Source organism: Peromyscus leucopus, chromosome 20 (genome assembly GCF_004664715.2).
Source record: "Peromyscus leucopus breed LL Stock chromosome 20, UCI_PerLeu_2.1, whole genome shotgun sequence".
Taxonomy (NCBI): Eukaryota; Metazoa; Chordata; class Mammalia; order Rodentia; family Cricetidae; genus Peromyscus; species Peromyscus leucopus.
In genome coordinates this window covers 4,546,837-4,572,629 of record NC_051080.1, presented here as the reverse complement: position 1 = coordinate 4,572,629, position 25,793 = coordinate 4,546,837, and the positions used below count along the sequence as shown (strand labels likewise).

The following is a 25,793-nucleotide window of genomic DNA, read 5'->3' as shown; positions in this document are numbered from 1 at the left end:
GAGTTCACTGTGAGGCTTTGCTTCAGGGCAGGCCTAGCAGGTTCAGAAAATGCCTGAAGACACCAGATTGGATTAAGGAGTTCAAAGAAATGACAGTTTGGAGCTTGAGAAATGGCTCAGGGGTTGACAGCACTGACTGCTCTTCCAGAAGATCTGGGTTCAATTCCCAGCACCCACATAGCAGCTCACAACTGTCTGTAACTCCAAGATCTGACACCCTCACACAGACATGCATGCAGGCAAAACACCAATGCACATAAAATAAATAAATAAATAAATAAAAACAAAGAGAAAGATGACACAGTCTAAGATTAATCCGGTCTTATTTTTTATAAATAACCCCTTACAGCTGGAGATGTAGCTTGGTGGTAGACCGTTTGACTAGCACATTAAAGACCCTGAGTTTGATCCCCAGCAAACAAAAACAACTTCCAAAAGCAGTTTCATTTCCCAGGACCACGATCTCTATCCAGACTGCCTAGCTCACTGCTCTATGAATTCATTCCCCTCGGGGCCTATCCAAACAATAGGGAACACAGACACCAATTCTTTCAGCTGCTTGCTTCGACACTTTGCCAAAAGCCCCTGCCAGGTCTGGAGGCTGCCGGATCGCTCCAGGATGCGAACACAGTTGTCAGTATGAAAGCTTCAGTGTCTTCCTGTCTTCCTGCTGTGTCCTTCTACTGTCCTCAGGACCCTAGTCTGTTCCTTTCTGTCTCTCTGTCGGTGACTCAGGGGTGGGATGAGTCTCCATGGTGTGCTTTGCTCTGAACAGCAGAAGGCTTCGGTCCCAACTGGTATTGCCGAAGCAGCGCACGAGTTCCATGGCATGGTCCTGCGTCAGGATCCGCACGATCTGGCTGGCCATATCGCCTCGGATGGTGAGGGAGCGGAAATGATCAAAATGATGGAGTCCCAGCTTTCGGAGGCGCCTTGCAGCTGCCCGGTAACATTTCCAGGGTTGTGGCTCCACCAGGAGGTATTGGCAGAGTGAGGAGAGATGGGCCAGGAACTCCCACAGACCATGGTCCCCATGGTTCAGATGAATCCACATGGTTACCGACATGCAGAAGACAATGTCAAAAACCGAACGCCCAAACTGGCTTAAGAAAGAACTCAGGGGAACCTTTCTGTTCCTTTGATCCATGATGTCCAGGGTGATAAAGGTCAAAGCATCAGGAAAAGGACATTCTTTTTCAGCTCGCTCCACAAGGACTGGGTCTATATCACAGCAGAGGAGGCGGAGTTCTCTGGAGGCACCTAAGCAGGTCTCCCCATCGCGCAGGGGAAGGAAATGTTTGTACAGAGCCACACTCAGGTCCTAGAGGAATCCAAAAGAGCCTAGTCACCACAGCCGCCAAACAGCCAGTGGAAAAGAAATCTCTCATCCTTTGAGACGGCCCTCATCTCTGACTGTACCGGATGTGAGGCTCGTAACCTAATAATCTACAGAGGCCACAGTTTTTCGTGAGCAGATTCTCAGCGCCCTCCAGGGGCTGCAGGCTGTAATGCACCTGCTCTAAACCCTACACTCTGTAGAATATTATTTTACAGTGTTACTTCTGCTTACGCTGCGTTTGTCTAACTGTGTGGAGTTGTGTTACTGTGCCTGTCTAAAACACCTGATCGTCTGAAAAAAGAAATGAATGGCCAATAGCAAGGAGGGAGAAAGGATAGGCATGGCTGGCAGGCAGAGAGGATATATAGGAGGAGAAATCTGGGAGGAAGAACAAAAGAGATGGAGGAGAGAAGAAAAAGAGGAAGTAGCCAGAGAAGGAGGAGGACTCCAGTGGTCAGCCACCCAGCAAGCCACGGAGTAAGAGTAAGATTTACAGAAGTAAGAGAATGGGGAAATCCCAGAGGCAAAAGGTAAGAGGAACAATTCAAAGAAACAAGCCAAGGTAAGGCCAGGCAGTTATAATTAAGAATAAACCTCCAAGAGTGATTTATTTGGGACCTGGTTTGCAGGGGAGTCCCCCACAAAAAAAGAGAAAAACAAATTGGCACCCAGTGTGGGGCACCAATTGTCTTTTTTTTTTCAGAGCTGAGGATCAAACCCAGGGTCTTCCACTTGCTAGGCAAGGGCTCTACCACTGAGCTAAATCCCCAAACCCAATTGTTGTCTCTTTATTTAATTGTTGCTGCCTTTTAAGCCATGGCTGTCCGAATCAGCAACAGCAACGGTGCCACTACTAGCAGTGGTCAGGCCGCAAGCTCAGACTCCTGCAAAGGGAACCTAACTAAACCTCTGTCCCTCTAAAGAACTCAAGATTCAAAGGCTATGGTGGAATTCTGCTTCTCAGAGGCTGAATAGCAAGTCGCTCACCTCCTCTCCCTGCTCACGTCCTTCACAAGCCCTCGTATTTCTCCTCACCCTCATAATACTGTTTTTATTTTTTTGAGTCACTCTTAAGTGGCTCATGCTGGCCTCAAACTCACTATATAGCCGAGGATGGCCTTGAACTCCTGATCCCCCTGCCTCTGCCTTCTGAGTGCTGGATTACATGCACACACGATGCCTGGCCACCTATATCCTGACACTGACACAGATCGAGTTATGCACTTGGAAGTTACAGCCCAAATGATGTGGCGAAGGTAGCAAAGAGCCCAGAGCAGTGTCTTCCAGCTTAAACAATACACTGGCAAACTCATTCTCTTTTTCTGGGTGTCTGATCGCCAAACGAAAGGAATTCAGAAGCGTGAGGGATGTCATGGAAGCTGGTGAATACAGCAAACAGCAAGTTGTAAAAATCTGTTTCTCGGAAGTAGTTGGTAAAGTCTGGATTCTAGAAGTCCTAATCCAGCCTTCAGCTCCACAGCCTTCATTTCTCCTGCCTGCTCAAGCCGCTGTGAGTCTTTCTAGCCGTGTGTAATGACGCGATTCTTACCATCTTAGCATGCCCCTCAACAAGGCACTGTCTCATCCCTCCGTAACCAACCAACGTTATGCAACCACAGCGAATTCAAACACGTTGTTTTATATAGTTTCTTCCAAGGCGTTTCCTATTCTTACCTCTGCAACTTTTCGTGCACGGGAAGACCATGCACAGTGGGAACCACTCACATGTTCACTAACAGCAGCATGGACAAGTAAGAAATAACAGTCACTGAGATGGAATATTAGCCGGTGGCGGCACATGCTTTAATCCTAGCACCTGGGAGGCAGAGGCTGGTGATCTCTGAGTTAGTTCCAGGCCAGCCTGGTCTATGGAGTGAGTTCTAGGCTACACAGAGAAACCCTATCTCAAAAATCCAAAGAGGGAAAAAAAAAGGATGGAAGATTACTGACAGTATAAAGTTGAGAAACTTGACTTACTGCATCAAAATAGAGTATTTTCAATTCTACCACTGACTAAATTTTCAACTCCATACCACTGACTAGAAAATCAAGTCACAATGAAAACATATGGCAAGTTTCCTTTTTTGTTTTGTTTTTGTTTGTTTGTTTTTTAAACAAGTCTCACTACGTAGACCAAGCTGGTCTCTGTGATTCTCCTGCTTCAGCCTCTCAAATGCTGGTATTACAGACATATACTAACATAATGGGCATGTAAGTTTTCCTTTATAAAGAAAAATCCCCAGGTGGGAAAGCTAAACTAGATTGTTCAGGGACAGAGAAAGAGTAAGCCATAAACAAAAGCAAGGTGATAACAGGCTAGTTGTTACCTGTGGGTGAAGAAGGCTTCTATAAATAGGAAATGGTACACATAGAGATCCTCTGGGGTACAGACAATGCTTTATTTATTTATTTATTTTACTGACAGTGGTTATAAAGGTGTTGCCTTATAATCATAAAGTACAGACTTATGTTTTATGTACTTTAATGAGGGTAGAGAATAATTAACAAAAAACTCTGCATTTTAAAAATTATGGATAGAGCTGGGCGGTGGTGGCACACGCCTTTAATCCCAGCACTCGGGAGGCAGAGGCAGGCGGATCTCTAAGTTTGAGGTCAGCCTGGGCTACAGAGTGAGTTTCAGGAAAGATGCCAAAGCTACACAGAGAAACCCTGTCTTGAAAAACCAAAAAAAAAATTATGGATAGAGGTTATTTACTTATCTAGAGTCACATGGCCAATGACATAGTAAGACTTAGACTTAGGCTACATTAAGTTCCTTTTTCCACACCAGGCTTTCCTATCTTTTAAATAAATTACTTTTATTTATGTGTGTGCACATGTCTTGATGCTTACATATGCCATATGTGTGCAGGTGCTCAGAGAGGCCAGAAGAGAACATCTGACCCCCTGGAACTGGAGTTACAGGAGGTTGTGAGCTGTCTGATGAGGGTGCTGGAAACTGAACTTGGCTCCTCTGGAAGCCCAGCGAGCACTCTGAAGACTTGAGCTGTATCTCTAGCACCCCTTCCAACTTCAACAGTATACAGGTCATCCAGGGAGTCATCTTAAAATATAAACGCTGGCTGGGTGGTGGTGGTGCATGCCTTTAATCCCAGCACTAGGGAGGCAGAGCCAGGCAGATCTCTGAGTTCGAGGCCAGCCTGGACTACCAAGTGAGTTCCAGGAAAGGCACAAAGCTACACAGAGAAACCCTGTCTCGAAAAACCAAAAAAAAAAAAAAAAAAAAAAACAAACAAACAAAAAATACAGACGCTGACTTAGTGGATACGGGGTAAAGGCTGAGAGTCTGATTTCTAATAAACTGTGAAGTCATGCTAACGATGTAGTTCAAAGTCACACTGGAAGGCACAAGAACCCACACCACACGCTAAATTTGCCTCCCTCCTCCTGTCTGAGACTGTGTTTGAGGCCAGCATTGTCTACACATATGGAGGGCAGTGTGGCTACCCAGTGAGACCCTATGTAAAATAAAAAAAAAAAAAAAACAACGCATATTTAGGAACATCTGCCTCGGTCAATTGCAACTGTGTCTTCTATAAAAACTGTGTGTTTTTATAGATGCTGCTTTCAACTTTAAAATCTGTGGTGGTTTCTGGGTTCCTTTCGGGAAATCTTTTTATCTGTTTTCCCACAGTATAGGGACACAGGGACACAAAGTCTACCTGCTTATCTCCAAAGCTCCACTCAACGGGAGCTTTGGTCTTCAGCCATCTACCAACGTCTCTGTCTCTGTCTCTCTCTCTCTTTTTTTTTTTTTTGTAGTTTTTGGAAACAGGGTCTCATATAGCCCAGGCTAGCCTCGAACTTGTGGGGATGCCCACCCTTGTCTTCTGAGTGCTAGCATTACACATCGGCAAACCCCATGCTCTTCCTCCATTTCCCTCTAGCTCCCACTCTGGACTGATGGGGACTGGTCCTAACTTTGGAAGCATTTGCAATCATGGTAGGTAAAACTGCCTGCTCCATTAAGATATCCCAGTGGCTACGAAGGGGTGAGATTGGCATTTCCTTATTTTGCATGTGGTTTGACTTATAATCATTACATGCCTAAAAACACTTTGCGGTGGGCAGGGTGGTTACGGCCTCCCTCCGAGAGCAGAATGATCTATTTTCTTTCCTGATCCTTTAAACTGTTCACTGCTGTACTGTTAGCACAAGGTTTAAGTAAATACGCGCCTGGCTCCAGGTCTGGCCTGCACTGTCTATTTGCAGCCTTAAGTCTCAGATTCTGCAGCCCTGGCTCTTCTCTTCTAGGAACCAATGTTCCCAGATGTGGGTCCCCAGTTCCCCAGCCAAGAGGCCAGCAAAGCAGTAGAGGAGGCAGGTGCCGGAAGTCAGATTAGACGGTCCTCCTCCTCCCCCGCGGTCCGGCGGGAATTCAGAATGAATTTGTGGATTACTCAAAATTCCTAACTCGGTGGGGGGCCCAGAGGGGGGCTGGGACGTGCACGTGTCTGCCAAGGCTACACTTCAAAAGCCCACTTTGGGCAAGTTTTGATGCTGCGCCCTGGGCAGGCCCCCAGGGGACGTGGAGGCGACCACTGCGGGCTCCCGGCGCTGCGGTCCCTCCCGCGTCACTCACCCCGGAGTTACACCCCACGTCGAGCCCTAGGATCGGCCTCCTCTCGGCACCCTCGGGAGGGAAGAGCTGTCGGAGAAGCTCCGGGGGCAGGAGGCAGAGCCTTTGCTCGGGAGGGTGGAAGCGAGAGTAATGAGGGAAATTGCCGAACGGGGCGGCTCCGGGCTGCAGAGCTCCCGGATCCTCCGTCTCCACGGCCTCTTCTGGGGCCAACTCCGCCGCCGCCGCCGCCGCCATTAGCCTGGGTCCCCGGGCCCGGGCGGAACCGGAAGCCCGGGACCTGCGGCGGGGTGAGCGCAGCGCCAGCGCGCGTGCGCCGAGGGGAGAGGTCCGAAGGATGGGGTGAGATGGGGAGTGGTGGAACGGAGAAAGTTAAATTGAAAGAGAGATGCTGAGATGAAGTCAGCCAAAAAGCGGGCTGAGGGCTGTAGATTCAGTCAGTAAATGCCTGCTGTGTGAGCATGTGGACCTGAGTTCGGATCCCTAACGCCCACGGAATAAACTGGGTGTGGCGGTGCATGCCTGTAATCCCAGAGCTGGGGAAGCAGAAATTAGCGGGTCCCTGGGGTTTTCTGGCTAGCTAGCCTGGCTGAGCTGGTAAACTCCAGGTTCACTGAGAGGTTCTGTCTCAGGAGATAGAAGACCCGTGACACCAACCTTTGGCCTCCGCACACATGTACAGGCACGTAAGAAATAGTAATGCTTACAAAGTTTAAATGTGATCTAAACCAGAGATTAGGGATGGGGAAGCTGGTGAGGAGAGAGACTTAAGAGTCAAGTCTGCCCGTCTTAGTCACTGTTCTGTTGCTTTGAAGAGACACGTGACCATGGCAACTCTTACATTTAAAAAAAAAAAAAAAAGCATTTAACTGGAGGCTTGCTACAGTTTCTGAGGTTTAGTCCATTATCATGGTGCGGAGCGTGGAGGTATGCAAGCAGGCGGCACTGGAACAGTAGCTGAGCGCTACATCCTGATCCATAGGCAATGAGAGAGACTCTGAGCTGGGCATGGGCTTTTGAAACCTCTAAGCCCACCCCCAGTGACACATCTCCTCCCACAAGGCCACACCTAATCCTTCTAATCCTTTCAAAGAGTTCCACTTCCTGGTATATATGGCAAATATATGAGCCTATGGGGGGCCATTCTTATTCAAACCACCCCAAGTTCAGATTAGAAGTGAGGATGGCCCAGCATGTCAGTCAGAATCAACCAGTGGAGTTGTGTTCTGACCAGCCCGTGTTATGGATAGCTTCCACTCGATTAGGCCAATGATGTGCTAAACCTATGAGATCGCAACATGGCCTCTATAGTAGTCCCAACAGGGTTCAAGTAGGTCTCTAGGGATACCCCCACCTACCCTCACCCCATGCATAAGTGAGTTTTTTTTTTCTTTTCTTTTTTCTTTTTTTTTTTTTTTTTTGAGACAGGTTTTCTCTGTGTAACAGCTCTGGTTGTCCTGGATCTTTCTCTGTAGACCAGGCTGGCCTTGAACTCACAGAGATCCACTTGCCTCTGCCTCCCAAGTGCTGGGATCTAAGGCGTGCGCCACCACTGCCTGACTGGGTGTGTTTTGTTTTAAAAATTTTTTTTGACAGACTCTCATGCTGGAGTCTAGGTTGGCCTTGAACTTGCTGTGTAGCAGAGGCTGACCTTGAACTCCTGATCCTCCTGCTTCCACCTCCCACATGCTAGGACTATAATAGGCCCACCATGTGAAGGGTTCACAACGCGGTTCCATTTACGGGGTGGACGCTTCCGTCCACCCACTTCCGCATCAAGAGCGTCCCGTAGCTAGGATACCGGTGGGCCCGGATGTCCCGGGCCAAGGGGTCTCGCGTGATCAGAGTCCCGTGACGTTGCATGGTGATGCAAGCGCGCGGCACCACCATGTGCCCTACGTACACACGTAGAGTAGTGACGTGACCTGGCCACGCCCCCAGCCGGTTTTAAAAGTACAGCGCTATATTCCCTTCCCCCCTTCTCCACGCACGTGTCTCTCCCACAGGCCTGCACTTTCTATCCTCTGTTTCTAATAAACTCTATAAGCGGATTCTGTCGTGTTTCGTGACGTTCCTTGCAGGGTAAGAACACAACGCAGCCAGAAAACTAACATTTTTTCTAATAAACTCTATAAGCGGATTCTGTCGTGTTTCGTGACGTTCCTTGCAGGGTAAGAACACAACGCAGCCAGAAAACTAACATTTTTGGTGCTGTGAACCGAGCGGGCGCTGCCGGCGCTTCCGCCGCCGGCAGCCCGCGGACCGGGGAATCTGCTCCGTACGCGATAGACCGCTCTCCATTAGCCTGAATCGCATCCATACTCCATCCAACACCGGACCGGATTGGTGAGTGCACCCCACTTTCGGCCGGCGTAAACGGTTTCCTGAACCGGTAAGAACGACCGTGGATTATCCGGCGCCTTACACGTGTTCTTGAGACCGGGGGAACCCCCGACCACGGTCTTCATTGGCTACGGTCGGCCCCTATCGCTGGCCAACTAGCCTAATTTTTCTGGCCTCTCCCACGTCTGCAGCCTGAGGTGTTTTTTTTTTTTTTTCAATTAGGACCACCGCCGTTGGTGCGTCCTGGAGAGCCACGTGAGGCCGACACGTTTTTTCCCCTTGACGGAGGGGCAAACGCTGTCTGGATTCCCGGGGGATCCTTTCCTCACCGTGGAGGGGGCCCCTGCTTCTTTGGCTGACGAGCCCAGAAGCAGCCTGTGCCTGAAATCCGTCCGGGACCCTGGGGACGCCTGAGGTCTTGGCTCCGGATTACGTTTCTTTTTATTTTTCCTTTATTTTTTGCCTCTGCTGCAGACATGGGAAACAAGGCTTCCAACTCTGTTACTCCTTCCTCTTCGTTGGGCTGTCTTGTTGAAGCTTTAAAACCTCTCAGTTTAATGCCTCACATAAAGATTTCTAAGCTAACTCGTTTATGTTAAAAAAAAAAAAAAAAAAAAAAGAGATGGCCAAAGTATGCTTTAAAAAAATAACAAAGGGCCACTAAGCGGCTCCTTGGATCCCGATATTTCACGGGAACTATCCAATCACTGTCGGCGTTCAGGCAAATGGAAAGAGTTGCTTTCTTCTCTCTCTCAACGCTAAACTGTCTCTTCTCATTTCCTTCTCTCCTGCTCATATGCTCCTAGCTATACGTAAACCAGAGGATTCTCTGACTCCGGAATTTCTGACTCTAGATCTTGCTAAGGAACCAATAATTAAAATTCATGTTCCATCCACTCTCTCAGATAAAAAGTAAGCTGGGTTCTTATATGTCTAATTCTGCTTCCTTCATTAAACAGTTTCAATATATAACTCAATCTTATAGTCTCACCTTTCATGACCTTCTGAGGAGCTCAGGCGGGTATGGGAAGCAGGCTAGGATTCACGCAGACGAAATTCATCAAACTAACCTTTCACACCCCCCAGGAGCCGAAGCGGTTCCTGACCGGGAGCCACACTGGGGCTACAACACCCAGAGTGGCTGTCTAGCCAGAGATAGGTTTATTACCTGTCTCCTGACAGGCCTCCGTAAGGCTGCCCTAAAACCAGTAAATAATTCAGGATAAGGACGAATCTGTCTCTTGTTCCCCAGACCTACCTGACTAAAACTTAAGCATCTGGAGAGCGAGGCTCCTGACCCCACAGGCAAAAGAGTCACTTGTGGCATTTAAGGTGTGCCAGGGAAGAGATAAAAGCCCGAAAACAAAATTGCCAAGTGCTGGCACTCGCTGACTTCCAAAAGCTGTTGGGTCCCTGTTTTAAATGAGGAAAAGGCCACGGGCTACCGAATGCTCTGCTAGGCCATCAACAGCCTTGTTAAAAGTGCCGCCTAGAAAGACAGAGTCAGCTGACTGCCCCCAGGCACCAAGATGCATGGGTACATCAAGCTAAGACCTCCAACAGACCTAGGCTTGGCTATAGACATGACAGGGAACCCAGAACGCAGCAGGGAAGCGATCCGTTTCTTTCCTTCTGGACACCAGAGCCATTGACTCAGTCCTGGGAGTCTTGGGATGCCACCTCTCCTTTATTGTCGGGTACAGGGGACAGCCTTATCTACCTCAGCAGACACCGCCATTTAATTGTATTTTCAGAGGCATCCCTCTCACACATACATTCTTAATGGTGCTAAGTTGCCCTGTACCTTTAATGGGGAGGGATCTCCTAGCTAAGGTAGGAGCGTCCATTTCTTTTCACTCCACACATTTGCCTCCTCCCAGACACGCCAGCAGCTCTCTTACTTCTTCTCCTAGCCACTAACTCTACAGACTCCAAATATGCTTTTCATATCCTCCTGTCCCACGCTGCTATTTGGAGGGAGCGTGGACTTCTCACAGCAAAAGGAGGATCAGTGTCTCAGGCCATATAATGGCCATGCATCAGGAAAAGTTAAATATCTCCTCAGACCAGTTCTAACACCAGGTCTTTTTTCCAAGTCTCCAGCTGTTCCAGACAGTCTGTTAACCCCTCTCTTATGTCATCTAAGGTCTATTCTATGGAGCTATGCGGACTGTTCACTGCCTCAGCCATGTGACAATCCTTGCCCAGCTCCAATACACATTGGGGATCAGGTTCTTCTTTCCCCTTCGGGTCAGCGCCTTTCTCCCCTTTCCCCTAAGTGGCAGGGACCCTTCAAAGTAATTCTTGTAACCCCTACAGCTGCTAAACTCGAGGGCTTTCCTCACTGGGTCCACCTGTCTCACCTAAAACCTTTTATCTCACCTCCATCCCAGAAGAATCTCTCTTCATATACAGTGAAACAGACAGGGCCTCTCACTCTCAAGCTCCAGAGGACATCAGGACCCCCTGCTTTGCCGCCAATTCCAGAGGAATAAGGTACCACCCCTTCCTTTTCCAACCAGGGCCACACAGAGCCGGAGGCAAAAAGGACCATCAAAAATATCCAGGCGGTAAGGAATAATGTAATACAGTAATTTATCATTGTTCAATACTCAGCAACTGATCACCTGTGGTTCCCAAGTGTTAACCTAGTAAGGGAAACAGGTATCTTAAAATAAACTACCTCCAGCAAGGCTTGCCTGAGGAAAACAGGTGCCTTACATGAATTACCTCTAATGAGGCTTGTCTCAGATAGAAATTAAGCAGAGTACTAAGACCAGATCTACCTTAGGTAAATGTCACATGCCTCTATCTGGGCAGGCCAAATCTACCTCAGACAAATGCCAACTCCAAAACAAAATAATAATGATTCTTTCTTTCTAAGCTCTCTCTATGTCAACAGTATCTTGCTAAATGGGAGGCCCCAGCACCAGTACGGATGGACAGCCGACAGCCGCGGAACCAGGAGAAGGCAGAACGCCGTTCCAGGACCCCGCATCATCATTCCCGGAATTCACAAGATACCCTTCACCCTCCCCCAAGAGCCAACCGACGCCCACTATTCAGCTGGAAGCAGTCTTTGAGAGAGACGTCGCCCCCGCACCCAGTCAGCCACAATTTTTTCCTTTTTAAAAGTAAAAGAGTCGGGAATGAAGGGTTCACAACGCGGTTCCATTTACGGGGTGGACGCTTCCGTCCACCCACTTCCGCATCAAGAGCGTCCCGTAGCTAGGATACCGGTGGGCCCGGATGTCCCGGGCCAAGGGGTCTCGCGTGATCAGAGTCCCGTGACGTTGCATGGTGATGCAAGCGCGCGGCACCACCATGTGCCCTACGTACACACGTAGAGTAGTGACGTGACCTGGCCACGCCCCCAGCCGGTTTTAAAAGTACAGCGCTATATTCCCTTCCCCCCTTCTCCACGCACGTGTCTCTCCCACAGGCCTGCGCACTTTCTATCCTCTGTTTCTAATAAACTCTATAAGCGGATTCTGTCGTGTTTCGTGACGTTCCTTGCAGGGTAAGAACACAACGCAGCCAGAAAACTAACACCATGTCCAGCTGGGGTCCTTATTTCTTCCCAGTTTTTACTTTGTATTTTCATCTCTGCCTGATTTCCTATTTCACTCTCCTCTTCTAAGATTCAAAGACACAAAGTCACGGCCAAAAGTCACAGTGGAACTGAGTGAAACAGTATTTTGCACGACTTCCAGAAAATCTAGGGAGAAAACCAACAGTATTTCTCTCTGTTGCAGGCAGGTGTCCTTAGATTGTTTGGGGCAGGGACTCACTCTGTCTTTCAGTCAGGCCTGAGCTCATTACATTGCCTGTTCTAGCTTTGCGCACCCCTTCCTCAGTCTCCTGAGTGTGGGAATGACTTGTGGGAGACACTGCGTCCTGTGCTGGACAGGTTTTGGTAAACTGAGTTAACCCTGCTCTGTCACTACAGGACACTACGACCAACACTTGACCCTCAGCTCCTCAGGTTCCTGAGTCACCTTCCCTAAACACCTTCAAGCACTCGGTGGAGGTGCTGGATGTCCTTTGCTTTTGTCAGTAAGGATTTAATTTCACTAGGAGGTGGGCACATCTTTGCGTTCTCAGAACACTGTCGGTCAGGAGACAAATGGGCAACAGGCAAGAGGGTGAAGGGCAGGGTTGTAGGCAGACTTTTCTTTCCTGCCCACCAGTTCCCAAATAACCAACACAGAGTCTTAATATTAATTATACATGCCCGGCCAATAGCTCAGGCTTGTTACTAACTAACTCTTACATTTAAATTAACCCATATTTCTTATCTATGCTTTGCCACATGGCTTGGTACCTTTTCTCAGCACAGCATGCTCGTCTGGCTTCTCTCTTCTGCATCTGCTGGCAACTCCTCGGCTCTGCCCTTCTTTCTCCCAACATTCTCAGTTTGACTTTCTTGCCTAACCTTATCCTGTTCAGCTATTTGCCAGTCAGCTTCTTTATTAAACCAATCACAGTGACATATATTCACACAGTGTAAAAAAGTATTTCACATAGGATCTTCCCAGAAGCAGAGACAGGTGTTGGCCCGATGATGCTACTGGTTACCTAAAATGCTTTAGAGGTGCCCCATAAAGCAGCATTTTAATATGACCCATTCTGCTACCTTTTTAAATGTGTACATTGTATGGAGTCTGATCAGCCTGGGGTTCTGGTCCTGTTGTGTGAAGAACCAGTCTCAAACAGTAGTAGCAGCTCCTGGGAACTTGTTCTGAACTGTGGCCAGCTGTGTTTTGTGGCATCTGATTTATGCCTTAGGCCATTCATTGGGTCAGGGGTTAGGGTTAATGACAGAGGATGTGTCCTCTGTGAGAAAAAACAAAAACTAAAACAAACCACCAAGTTATAAACATCAAATTATAGAAGAAAAAACTTATTTATAATAGTTACATAGTTTAAACATTAGCATTTATCAAAAACACCATTAAAAATTCCTGTAATGGTTGCATTAGAATGTTACCCCCATTTTTTGCTGAATGGTATTTGATACCTGTGTGTGTGTGGGGTGGGGTGTAGGTTGATGTTAGTGTGCTCTACACCTTATTTTTTAAAGATTATTATTATTATTCTAAACATTTACTTATTTGATATGTCTGTGTACATACCTGAGTATATATATGTGCATCATGTGTATGCAATGCCTTTGGAGGCCAGAAGAGGACAGTAACTCCTGGAACAGGAATTACAGGTAGATAGGAGCTGCCTGATGTGGGTGTTAGGAACCAAACGTTGGTCCTTTACAAGAATAGCAAGGGTTCTTAACTGCTGAACCATCTCTCCCACTCCTAAGATGATGATGATGATGATGATTATTATTATTTTGTTTTTGTTTTTTGTTTTTTGTTTTTTGTTTTTGAGAGAAGGTTTCTCTGTAAAACAGTCCTGGCTGTCCTGAATCTTGCTCTGTAGACCAGGGTGGCCTCGAACTCACAGAGAACCACCTGCCTCTGCCTCCCGAGTGCTGAATTAAAGGTGTGCACCACCATTGCCCAGCTATTTTTGCTTTTATATAGTATACTGTGTGTCTATGTGTGTATGCCATGTGTGTGGGTGCCCTTGGAGGCCTGGAGAGGGCGTCAGACCCTGTGGGGTTATGGGCAGCTCTGAACCTGCCCAACATAGGTGCTGGAAATAGAACCTGGGTCCTTGGGTCCTTTGGAAGAGCAGCAAGTCCTCTTAAGTGCTGAGCCATCTCTACAGCCTGTCTACCTTTTTTTATTTTTTTTATTATTTTTTTTTAATTATTATTATTATTTTTTTTTTTGGTTTTTCGAGACAGGGTTTCTCTGTGTAGCTTTGCGCCTTTCCTGGAGCTCACTTGGTAGCCCAGGCTGGCCTCGAACTCACAGAGATCCGCCTGCCTCTGCCTCCCAAGTGCTGGGATTAAAGGTGTGCGCCACCAACGCCCGGCCCCTTTTTTTATTTTTTTAAGGCATTGTCTTAGTCAGGGTTTCTATTACTATGCAGATATACCCTGACCATGGCAGCTCTTACAAAGGGAAGCATTTAACTGAGATGGTTTACAGTTCAGGGGTTCAGTCCATCATCAGCATAGGGGGAAGCCTGGCGGCCTGCAGGCAGATGTGGCGCTGGAGAAAGAGCTGTGAGTCCTGCATCTTGATCCACAGGCAGCAGGAAGAGACTGAGACACACTGGGCCTGGCTTGAGCTTCTGAGACCTCAAAGCCTGCCCCCAGTGACACACTTCCTCCAACAAAACCACATACCTCCCAAATCGTGCCAGTTTCTATGAGCCTGTGGGGCCATTTCCATTTTAGCATAAAGGGTCAAATTTCTCTTCTTGTTTGAGTTTTTAAAAGTTTCTAGCACTAGGAATGTAACTCTGTTGATAGAGTGTTTTCCTAGCATACACAAGGTCCTGGGTTCAATTCTCAGTACAACATAAAACTAGGAAGTCTTGCAATTCTAGCACCCTAGAGGTAGGAGCAAGAGGAATCAGAAGTTCATGGTCATATTCTAAAAATGTAATTAAATTTCCTTTTAGTCCATAACGTCTTTAAAAACAGAAGTATTTTATTGTGATTTTATTTTTACATACCTACATGTCTGTGCAGCGTGTAGTGTTGAGGAGGCCAGAGAGAGTGTTGGATGCCTTGGAGTGACACCCATGGAGTTACAGGCAGTTGTGAGCTGCCTGCTGGGGTGCTGGGAACCGAACCCAGGTCCTCTGCAGGAGCTAAGATGTCTCCACAGCCCCCTGATACAAAACTTTTTGTTTGCACTGAAAGCAGTATTTTCTGCCAAGCCATCAAACATTTAAACATAGGACTTCTTTAGAATTAAAGAAAGATTTTATTTTTAAAGTGTGTGTATATGGGGTAGAGACAGTTTGTGCACACAGGTGTAGTCTCAGAGGAGGCAGGAAGAGGGCTTTGGATCTCCAGGAGCCAGAGTTTCAGTTGGTTATGAGCTGCCTGACATGGGTCCTGGGAACTGGGCTTGGGTTCTCTGTAGGAACAGTGTATTTTCTTAACCATTTAGCCATCTCTCCAGCACCTAATTTTTTTTATTACATTTTTTAAAAACCACGTACATGTCATGATGCACATGGGGAGGCTAGAGGACAATTTCTGGAAATTGATTTTCTCTGTCCAGACTTGGCAGTAACTTCCTTTACTCACCAAGCCCCTCGCTAGTCTAAACATAGGAATTTTGATAAATTATATTTTGTATGGTTTCCATAAAAAAGGAAAAGGACGAACTGGATGTGGTGGTGAACTCAGAGACCGAAGTGGGAAGATTAAAACTCGGAGGACAGCCTAAACTATATAATGAGACTTTATCTTAAAAAAAAAAAAAAATGAGGACTGGGATCTAGCTCAGTGGTAAAATGCTTGCCCAGCATGCCAAGCACAAGGCCCTGGGTGTTCAGTTCTCAGCTTGTACACATTCATGTGTACACACACACACTTTCGGTGCTTTTATAATTATATATTGTACTAGCGAGTATATTGCCAACAGGATAAACTTGTTTTCACTGGTGTCAGTATGGAATGGAATTCTCTATTAATAATTTTGCATGGCTGATGATTGGAAAATTTTCCCTCAGACCAGATTCTGGCTTCATGGATATTAAAACCTTGACTCTTCTCCACTCCCACAGGTTTCCAGTCCTAGGTGCTGTCGGACACGTTTAGTGCCCTGATCTGACCTAGATGTGTACACACAGGCACAACCCCGGGTGATTCACGTGATGGGTGGATATGATACAGCGGTAGAATGTTCCTTCACATGTGTCGTGAGTAGTAACTACAGCCTCAGAGGGGGGACATTTCCGATTCAGCTTACCTTCGCTGGATGCCGCAAATGCTCATGGACACTGCTCTGTCATCCAAGGCAGGGGGAAATGTGAGCAAGGGGAAATAAGTTGCCTTAGCCAACTGCAGTAAAAGAGCTAAGTGTTTGAAATCTTACAGACTTAATGACTTTTGGACCATCGCTGGACTCTTGGAGCGTTCTCCAGGGACAAAGGCCTGGAAGCTTGAGCTCAAAGGACTAGCTACACAGGGAGCCTGTTTTTGCCCTTCACAGGACAGATACTGGGTGTCGTTTAAATGCTGAGGTGCCTTTCTGACACTATTGGTGGGAATATGAGTTGGTGCCACCACGATGAAAGACCGTGTGGAGGCTCCTCAAAAAGTGAAGAATACAGCCAAGAGATGGCTCAGCAGGTATTGAGGTGCTTGCCTCCAATGACCTTGGTTTGATCCCCTGGACCCACAGGGTGGTGTGGGAAGAGAGCACTAGCTTCCACAAGTTGTTCTCTGACTTTCACACACACACACACACACACACACACACACACACACTCACACACACATAAATAAAAATGTGCTTTTTAAAAAAATTAAAATAGGTGCCGGGCGGTGGTGGCGCACGCCTTTAATCCCAGCCCTCGGGAGGCAGAGCCAGGCGGATCTCTGTGAGTTCGAGGCCAGCCTGGGCTACCAAGTGAGTCCCAGGAAAGGCGCAAAGCTACACAGAGAAACCCTGTCTCGAAAAACCAAAAAAAAAAAAAAAAAAAAAAATTAAAATAGAATTCTCAGTCTGGTGTGGTGGCTCACACCATTAATCACAGCACTAGGGAGACAGAGTCAGGAGGATCTCTGAGTTCCAGTTCAGCCAGGGCTACAGAGTGAGATCCTGTCTCAAAACAAATAAATGATAGAGCCAAGTGAGGTGCTATGTAAATATAATCCCAACCCTCAGAGAGAGGGCTGAGGCAAGATGACTGCTGTGAGTTTGAGGCTAGCCTGGGCAAGGAAGCAGGACCCTGTCACAAACAAACAAGTAGGAAACAGAACTATGGTGTCTCACATATGTGGAGTTTCAGTCCATTATCCTCACAGTGGGAAGCATGGTGTCAGGCAGGCAGGCAGGCGTGGTGCTGGAGAAGTAGTTGAGAGCATTACATCTTGATTCACAGGCATTAGCCAGAGACACTGGGGCCTGGCATGGGCCTTTTAACCCTCAAAGCCCACCCCCAGCAACATATCTTCTCTAACAAGGCCACACCTCCTCCATCAAGGCCACACCTCCTCCATCAAGGCCACACCTCCTCCATCAAGGCCACACCTCCTAACCCTTCCCAAACAGTACCTCAACTGGGGACCAAGCATTCAAATATATGAGACTATGGGGGTCATTTTCAGATCCTTTCAATCAACGGTGCTCGAATAATTTAGATAGCAATAGACACAAAGAGGAGGAAGAGTGTGAAGACAGAGAATTTCAACCTGAATCTCCCAAGATTTAAGAAAATATTGAAATCAAGGATGATGGTACACGCTTGTCACCCCAGCACTGGGGAGACACAGACAGAAGGCTCCTGGGTCTTGCTGGCCAGCTAGTCCAGCCTAATAACTGATCTGAAGGTCCAAGAGAGAGACCTTGTTTCAACCTAAAAGATGATGGTAGGCATGATGGCCTGTGCCTTTTTAAAAAAATCTTATTTATTTATTTAATTGTTTGTTTGTTTGTGACAAAGTTTCTCTGTATAACAATCCTAGCTGTACTGGAACTCAGTTTGTAGACCAGGCTGGCCTCGAGCTCACAGAGATCCACCTGCCTCTGCCTCCCAAGTGCTGGGATTAAAGTCGTGCACCACCATGCCCGGCTCGGCTTGTGCCTTTAATCCCAGGCCTGGGGAGGCAGGTGGATCAGGAGGATCATTGTGAGTTAGAGGCTAGCCCTATCTCTATATCCGGTTCCAGGCCAGCTAGGGTCCTGAGGAACAACACCCAAAGTTGATCTCTGACCTCCACATACATGCACCTATATACACATGAGCGCGCGCACACACACACACACACACACACACACACACACACACACACACACACACATCCATTACTTGAATCAAGAAAATAAGAGTAGTATGTAAAACCAAACATGATTCACAAAGTAAAAAATCAGGCCAGCTGTGGTGGTGCATGCTTTTAATCCCAGAGCATGGGAGGCAGAGACTGGTGGATCTCTGAGTTCTAGGACACAGCCTGATCTACAGAGTGAGTTCCAGGACAGCCTGGTCTATGGAACGAGGCCCTGTCTAAAAAGGCAAGAAAAATCAGTGAATGGGAATTCATCAAAATGAAGCAATTTTCCTCTGAGAAAAACTCCATTACGTGGATAAAAAGATAAGCTACACTCAGGGAAAAGACATCTGCAAGCCACATATCTCAAAAGGATTTGCATCTAAAATATATAAAGTTTTTAAAACTCTATAGTAAAAACTTCAATAAAATCAACTAAAATATGCAAAAGATTAGGAGTCAGCTCACTGGAAGGGATATACTAAGTCAGATAAATACAAATGCTTTAGACATAACCATTCCTTAGGAAATTATAAAATCAAGACCTCCATGAAACACTCCTCCCCATCAGTTAAGACAGGGACATATGCTCCAGTGGTTCGGATGGGGAGAAACCGAGTGTGTCACACTTTGTTGGTGAAAATGTCACAGGACACAGACACTCTGAGAAACATTTTGACAAATTCTCCTTTAATTTGTTTGCTTTCCCACCCTGGCTGGCCTCAGATTTGCTATATAGTAAAGGCTGGGCTTGAACTCGTGGGAATTCTATCTCAGATGCCTGAGTGCTGGGATTCCAAGTGTGCACCATTATATCTAGCTCAGCAGATTACTATTTCTTTTCTTTTCTTTTGTTTTGAGACAGGGTTTCTCTGTGTAGCCCTGACTGTTCTGGAACACCCTATGTAGACCAGGCTGGCCTCAGAGATCCACCTGCCTCTGCCCCCCAAGTGCTGGGATTAAAGGTGTGTACTAACACTGCCTGGCTATTTCTAATATATAATAATAATAATAAGATTACATATATTATACTATTATATATGCATATATACTAGAAATAGTAATCTGTCAACCAGAACAGCTAAACATAAATAACACATACATGAGCCAGGCACAGTGGTCCATATACCAGCTATTTGGGAGGCTTCGGCATAAAGGCCACTGAGGCCCAGGAGCTTGGAACCAGCCTGAGCAGCATAATGAGAGATTTTCTCCTAAATATAGAACAAACTTACAGGTTACTTGTTGAAGAAACAGGTCATTTGAGCCTGAGTATTTTGCATTCTGGATAATGTGAGCTGTGTGACTGAATTCTCTATCTGGTGTTAATACAAACTGTTAGTTTAGCTGAGGCTTGGATTTGGCAGGATAAGAGCCTAGAGGGGCTGCATTTTCTATGGTGCTACTCTTTGTCTCTGTCCCTTGCCCTTTCTTTTTGGGTATTCCACAAAGTAGGTCAAGAAAGATAAAAGATGAAAAGTAGAATACAGAATCTTCAAAAAAAGTTGGGCTGGAAAGATGACTCAGAGGTTAAGAACACTTGTTGCTCTTCCAAAGGTCTTGAGTTTGATTCCCAGCAACCGCATGGTGGCTCACAACCATCTGTAATGAGATCTCGTGCCCTCTTCTGGCCTGCAGGGATATGTGCAGACAGAACACTGTATACATAATAAGCAAATAAATCTTTTTTTAAAAAAAGCCATTCATTTTTATTGTTTAGGTGTATGAGTGATTTTCTGCATGTACATTTGTGCACCATGTGCATGCGGTACCAGAAGAGGCCAGAAGAGGGCATTAGATCCCCCAGAACTGGAGTTACAGAGGGTTGTCAGAGGTCACATGGGTGTTGGAAACCAAACTGGGGGTCCTTGCAAGAGAGGAAAGTGCTCTTAACCACTGAGTCAGACATCTAGCTCCAAGAAAAATTACCTTTAAAAGTAGATTTTTGGCTGGGAATGCAGCCCAGGCGGTAGATTACTCACTGAGCAAGCACACGGTCCTACGATTGATCCCGAGGACTACATAAGCCAAGTGTGGTGGCACATGCCTGCAATTCTAGTTTTCAGGAGCTGAGGCTGGAGGATCAGAAGTTCAGAGTCATCCTTGGCTACACAGTGATTTTTGAGGCCAGCCTGGACTACACGAGACCCAGTCTCAAGAATCAAAACAGACTTCACAATCGTAGTAACAGTGGGTTTCTAAACAGAGACGCTGGCAGCATGAAGCAGCAGGACAATGTTCTGATAATTATCTTTCATTTTTAATTTTTTAAGATTTATTTATTTGGGGTCTGGTATGGTGATGCATGCCTTTAATCACATGCCTTTAATCTCCAGAGGCAAAGGCATTCGGATGAAGCTGGCCTGGTCTACATCGTGAGTTCCAGAACAGCCAGGACTACATAGAGAGACCCTGTTTCAAAAAATCAAAACCAAACCAAAGGTTTACTTTTATTTTATGTGCATTGGTGTTTTGTCTGCATGTGTGTCTGTGCATCCTGTGTGTGCAGTGTCCACAGGGACCAGAAGAGGGCGCTGGAAACTGGAGTTAAGAGACAGTTGGAGCTGCCGTGTGAGTGCTAGGAATGGAACTCCAGTCCTCTAGAAGAGAAGCCAGTGCTCTTGACTTCCGACCACCTCTCCAACCCCTGCTCTAACAATTCAGAAGAAATTCAGAAAACCTAACAATTTTCAATGTTTCATCCTACATAGAGCCACATGATTAATTATGTGCAAAATCACATTGAAGACATTGCTAACATTTAAGGAGCCACAGGGCATTTTGTTCTGTAAGCTCTTTCTTTCTTTCTTTCTTTCTTTCTTTCTTTCTTTCTTTCTTTCTTTCTTTCTTTCTCTCTCTCTCTCTCTCTCTCTCTCTCTCTCTCTCTCTCTCTCTTTCTTTCTTTCTTTCTTTTTTTGGTTTTTCGAGACAGGGTTTCTCTGTGTAGCTTTGCGCCTTTCCTGGAACTCACTTGGTAGCCCAGGCTGGCCTCGAACTCACAGAGATCCGCCTGCCTCTGCCTCCGAGTGCTGGGATTAAAGGCGTGCGCCACCGCTACCCGGCAAGTTCTTTCTTAAGAAGCTGCTGCAGAATGTGTTCCCCCAAAATGACTCAGAGAATGCGCTGGGGAGAAGACTCAGAGGCAAGCATCAGGACCGGAGTCTCCGCAGAACTCACCAGAGTTTGGGTGTGAAGCACACATCTGCCTTCCCAATGTTTCCACGATGAGGCGGGAGCAGAGGCAGAAGCTCGGGCCAGCTAGCCTGGGCATGCAGTGGAGGGCAAGAGACCTTGTCTCAAACAAGATGGAGGGTAAACACTGATACCACAGCTTGTCCTCTGACCTCCACATGTGTGCTGTGGCACACTCACACTCACACACACACACACACACACACAGATATTAAATGAATTATGACTTACAAAACCAAGAGGAGACGTTCATAGACTCTAGAAGGCAGTTTCCAAGAGAGGAGACTGGTGGAGGAGAGCCACAGAGTGGAGAGGAAGGAACAGCCCTGGACAACAGCTGGGTGCAGAGTGACCAGCGCAGCTCACGGCAGTCAAAGGACCGCGGGAGAGCAGCAGGCGTCAGCACACGAGGTTAACGTCTAACGAATGTAAACACACGGAGAGTATGCTCACCCCCTTAGAGGAGAATTACCCACTCAGCTATTGAGGAGGCCTTAGAAAATTAAGAAAGTGAGCAAACAACAATAGTAGTTAACATTCAGAACTGCAAAACCGTGCCAGGAAAGCAAACCGTCACTGTGGACCACCGAGTTTCGAGTCTTGACCCTTCAGCAGTTTCTCATGCTTGAGCAGAAAGCGCTGTACCAGCTAAGCCCTCCCCTCACCCCCATAACTGCTCTTTCGTGTTTTTTTTTTTTTCTCTACACATACAATATATTTTGAGCTTTCAATAATGGACATGCATTAGTTTATAGTGAAAAACCCAGAAACTCACCCTAAGCTATGGCAAAAAAAAAAATGTTAGGGACTGTGTCTCTGGAATCCTCAGCTCCCCTTTCCGATTCTTAGAGAAAGTGTCGGTGGATTTTTCTGAATGTTGTTTGAGCCTCCCTGTGTCTCCAGTAAGAGTTCCCTGTGCTGGCCTCCGCGGACTCCTGCACACAAGGAGTGCACATACCTGACACACTCAAGAAGGCAAGCACACACTTTTTACAGCGTTACGAAGGGACCGAGAAAAGGGTATTCAGAAAAGGACAGTTGTACACCATGGAGAGAGGCTTGCTGTAAGGCCACCTCTCCTCTCTCCTTCCTTTTCTCTCTCTTTTTTTTTTGTTTTGTTTTGTTGTTTTATTGATTTGTGTGTGCATGGGGGAGCTTGCTTAACCTGGAACTTACTGTGTCACCCAGGCTGGCCTTGAACTCACTATCTTTCTGTTTCAGCTTCTTGTTACTAGAATTGCAGGCATGAACCACCACACCCAGATGTATTTGTGTAATTTTTAAACTTCCCTTTAGAATATATTTTATTATGTAAGTTATATAATCATTCAGTATAGACACATTAATAAATCCTTTAGTAAAAATTATAAATTCAGGGGGTTGGAGAGATGGCTCAGTGGTTAAGAGCACTGACTGCCCTTCCAGAGGTCCTGCGTTTGATTCCCAGCACCCACACGGTGGCTCACAACCATCTGTAATGAGATCTGGCGCACAGGTATACATGCAGAACACTCATACATAAAATACAAGTAAAAAAAATTTAAAAATTATAAATTCAGTATAGAAAATTTAGTAGATAGTATGCAGAAAAGATTTAGTCTTATCTACTTTCTGCAGATAACCATAAATGTGTGTATGTATGTATGTATGTGTGTGTGTGTGCATAGGTGTGTGTGCATGCATATAGTGATTAGAAGTCACCCTCAGCTCTTGTTTCTCAACTGCTGCCTATGTGGGGGACCTGTTCCCACTTCTACCCCAGGGTACTCTTGAGGATGGAGAAGTGAGAAATATGTAGATAGAAGGACAGAGGGGAGAGGGGGACAGAAACACAGGACAGCTCGGCAGGGCCTGGATCCTTATCCACTGGCCCAGAACTTTATTCAAAAGGGCTTTTTATAACAATGCCAAGGGGTGAGGCAAAAGACCTCCCCCTTGCTAGATACAACCAAGTGTAGACACTTCCAAACCCGTGGGTCCGTGGTCCACCCAGGCCCGTGGTCCAACCATCCTCTTATGCAGCCCTGCTGGTAAAGCAAGCTCAGATCTCACTAGGAACCTTTGTGGGCCTCCACATGCTTATCTTGATATTTTTTAAAATTGTTTATGTGTAGGGATGTTTTGCCTGTGTGTGTGTCTATGTACCGCACACATGCCTGGTATCTGTATCTGTGGAAGTCATAGGGTGTATTGAATCCCCTGGGACTGGAGTTACAGACCAACGTGAGCCACCCTGTGATAGATACATCTCATAATATAAAATGTGTGTGTATATTCAATAAACATAGACAAATAAAGCCTTTAATATTATTCAAATACAACTGTGGGCATATTCTCCTTTGAAGACAGCACCAAAGAAAATATTTCGAGGGTTTCATGTGGGTGTACGTTCTAGAACATCTTTGAGGACATAAGCTCATCAGTTGACAGGATAGCCTTCATCTGGCTATGTCTAATGTTCCTTGCTGCTGAGACTCGGGCTTTGCATGTCTTGGTGGAATTATTATTATTATTATTATTATTATTATTATTATTATTTGTTTTTTTTTTCCGAGACAGGGTTTCTCTGTGTAGCTTTGCGCCTTTCCTGGATCTCACTTGGTAGCCTAGGCTGACCTTAAACTCACAAAGATCTGCCTGCCTCTGCCTCCCAAGTGCTGGGATTAAAGGCGTGCGCCACCACCGCCCGGCCGGAATTATGTTTTACTGTGTTTTGTTTTTCCAGTGCTAGAGATTGTGTGTGTGTGTGTGTTAGACAGGCACTGCCCCACTAAGCTACGCTCCCAGGCCTTGATTCTCTGAAAGAAGAGCTCATCGCATAGCTCATCTGGAACTCATGGTCCTCCTGCCGGTGCACCTGCAGTGACGGGCTCACAGGTGCAGGCCACACCCTCAGCAGTTATCTTATAAGTGGACGTGTGTCTTTTCCAGCACATAGATCAGGAGGCACATGGCATCAACTTGTGCCATCATTTGCCATGTTAACTTAGATTCATGATTATGGTAGAATCTAGTTGCTGTCATGTTATAATTTTCTATTTTGTAATAAAAAATTAATCCATGGAAAGAGTTTATTTGTGAACCTAAGATAAATATTAATTATTAGTGAGTGCAAATCCACAGCGAGGCACTTCACCACACCATGATGGTTGAGGCAGTCAGGAGTTGTCAGGGTGTTGGAGAAGTCAGAATACCGTGTTGGTAGGAGTCTAAAGTGGTCCTGCCATTTTGGAAACATGTAATATTTCTTAGCATTTCTTCAAAAGGTTAAACACAGACACATTTGACCCTGAGCAGAGGAAGCCCTGAGAGTGTGAAGTTCTGAGTGAATGTGTGCTGTTGACATGAGCCAGCCATGCCATGAACCCTAGCCTCAGAATCATGGCAAATTAGCAACGCCACCCCACCCCACCAGGGCTGAGGTTCAGAGGGAAACGGCAAGGCAGACATTGACAGAGTGTGCAGAGAATGTCCTCCGGAGCTTTCTCCCGGGTATCTATGTCCTGAAGATTGCTTCCTGCAAGCCTCTTACTAAGATCAACTTAGCTGCCTCCTGGATCCGGCTGTATACCATAAACCCTGCTCTTTGTTCAGCCGTACACAATAACGCCACCTCCCTGTGGAATAAATACACTGAGATTCCAGGATGCTGAGGTTTCTCCATCCAAGAGCCCAGTCCACCCCGTTCCAGCTTTCTGTCTGGTAAGTGTCCGTCATTCCTTTTTTCCCCTTGCTGCCCCATCAGGCCCATCCCTGGAACCATGCAAGGATGCAACGTTTGACCCAGTAAAGTCTATTTCTAGGTTTATTTATTTGTATTTTTATCTTGCCTGTATGGGTATTTTGCCTGCATGTGTGTCTGTGACCACTTACATGCTTGGTACCCACCGAGGCTGGAAGATGTCCTTAATTTCCCTGGAACTAAAGTTAGATGGTTCTGAGCCACCATGTGGATAGTGAGACTCCAACCGTGGTCCTATCTCCCTAGTCCTGCCCCCAATATATTTCTAAAGGAAAAGAAAATATGCCCACATAAAAAATGTACAAGAATATCCATAGCAATATTATTACATATAGAAAAAGTAACAACAACCTAAATGTCTCTCAATTGGTTTATAAAACATGGTAGATTTATACAGTAGAATATTTTATGAAATATTCAAACTAAGTAAATTTCTAGATGGGAACGTAGCTCACTTGGTGGAGTCTCTTCTTAGCATTCAGGATGCCCCAGGTCAGTCCTTAGTGCTGCATAAGACTGGCTGTGTTGGCAAACACTCAAGAGACGAGCAAGCATAGGAGGATCCACAACTCCAGGTAATCCTTGGCTGTCTGGTGAGTTCACGGACAGCCTGGGCTAGTGAGACTGTCTAAAAAAAAAAGACAGAAAGGAAGGAAGGAGAAAGGGAAGAAAGGAAGGAAGGAAGAAAGGAAGGAAGAAAGGAAGGAGGAAGGGA

The 25,793-nt window shown here is 46.3% G+C and overlaps 1 protein-coding gene across 1 annotated transcript; it reads right to left on the bottom strand.

The window, feature by feature from the left end:
* Positions 1-306: 306 nt before the first annotated feature.
* On the bottom strand, positions 307-6,200 carry Bcdin3d (BCDIN3 domain containing RNA methyltransferase). The gene is made up of 2 exons (XM_028874610.2): positions 5,943-6,200; positions 307-1,321 (listed from the first exon to the last, which is right to left on the bottom strand). The coding sequence occupies exons 1-2, from the start codon at positions 6,174-6,176 to the stop codon at positions 698-700; spliced, it is 858 nt and encodes a 285-aa protein (XP_028730443.1). The 5' UTR covers positions 6,177-6,200; the 3' UTR covers positions 307-697.
* Between the last annotated feature and the right edge of the window lie 19,593 nt (positions 6,201-25,793).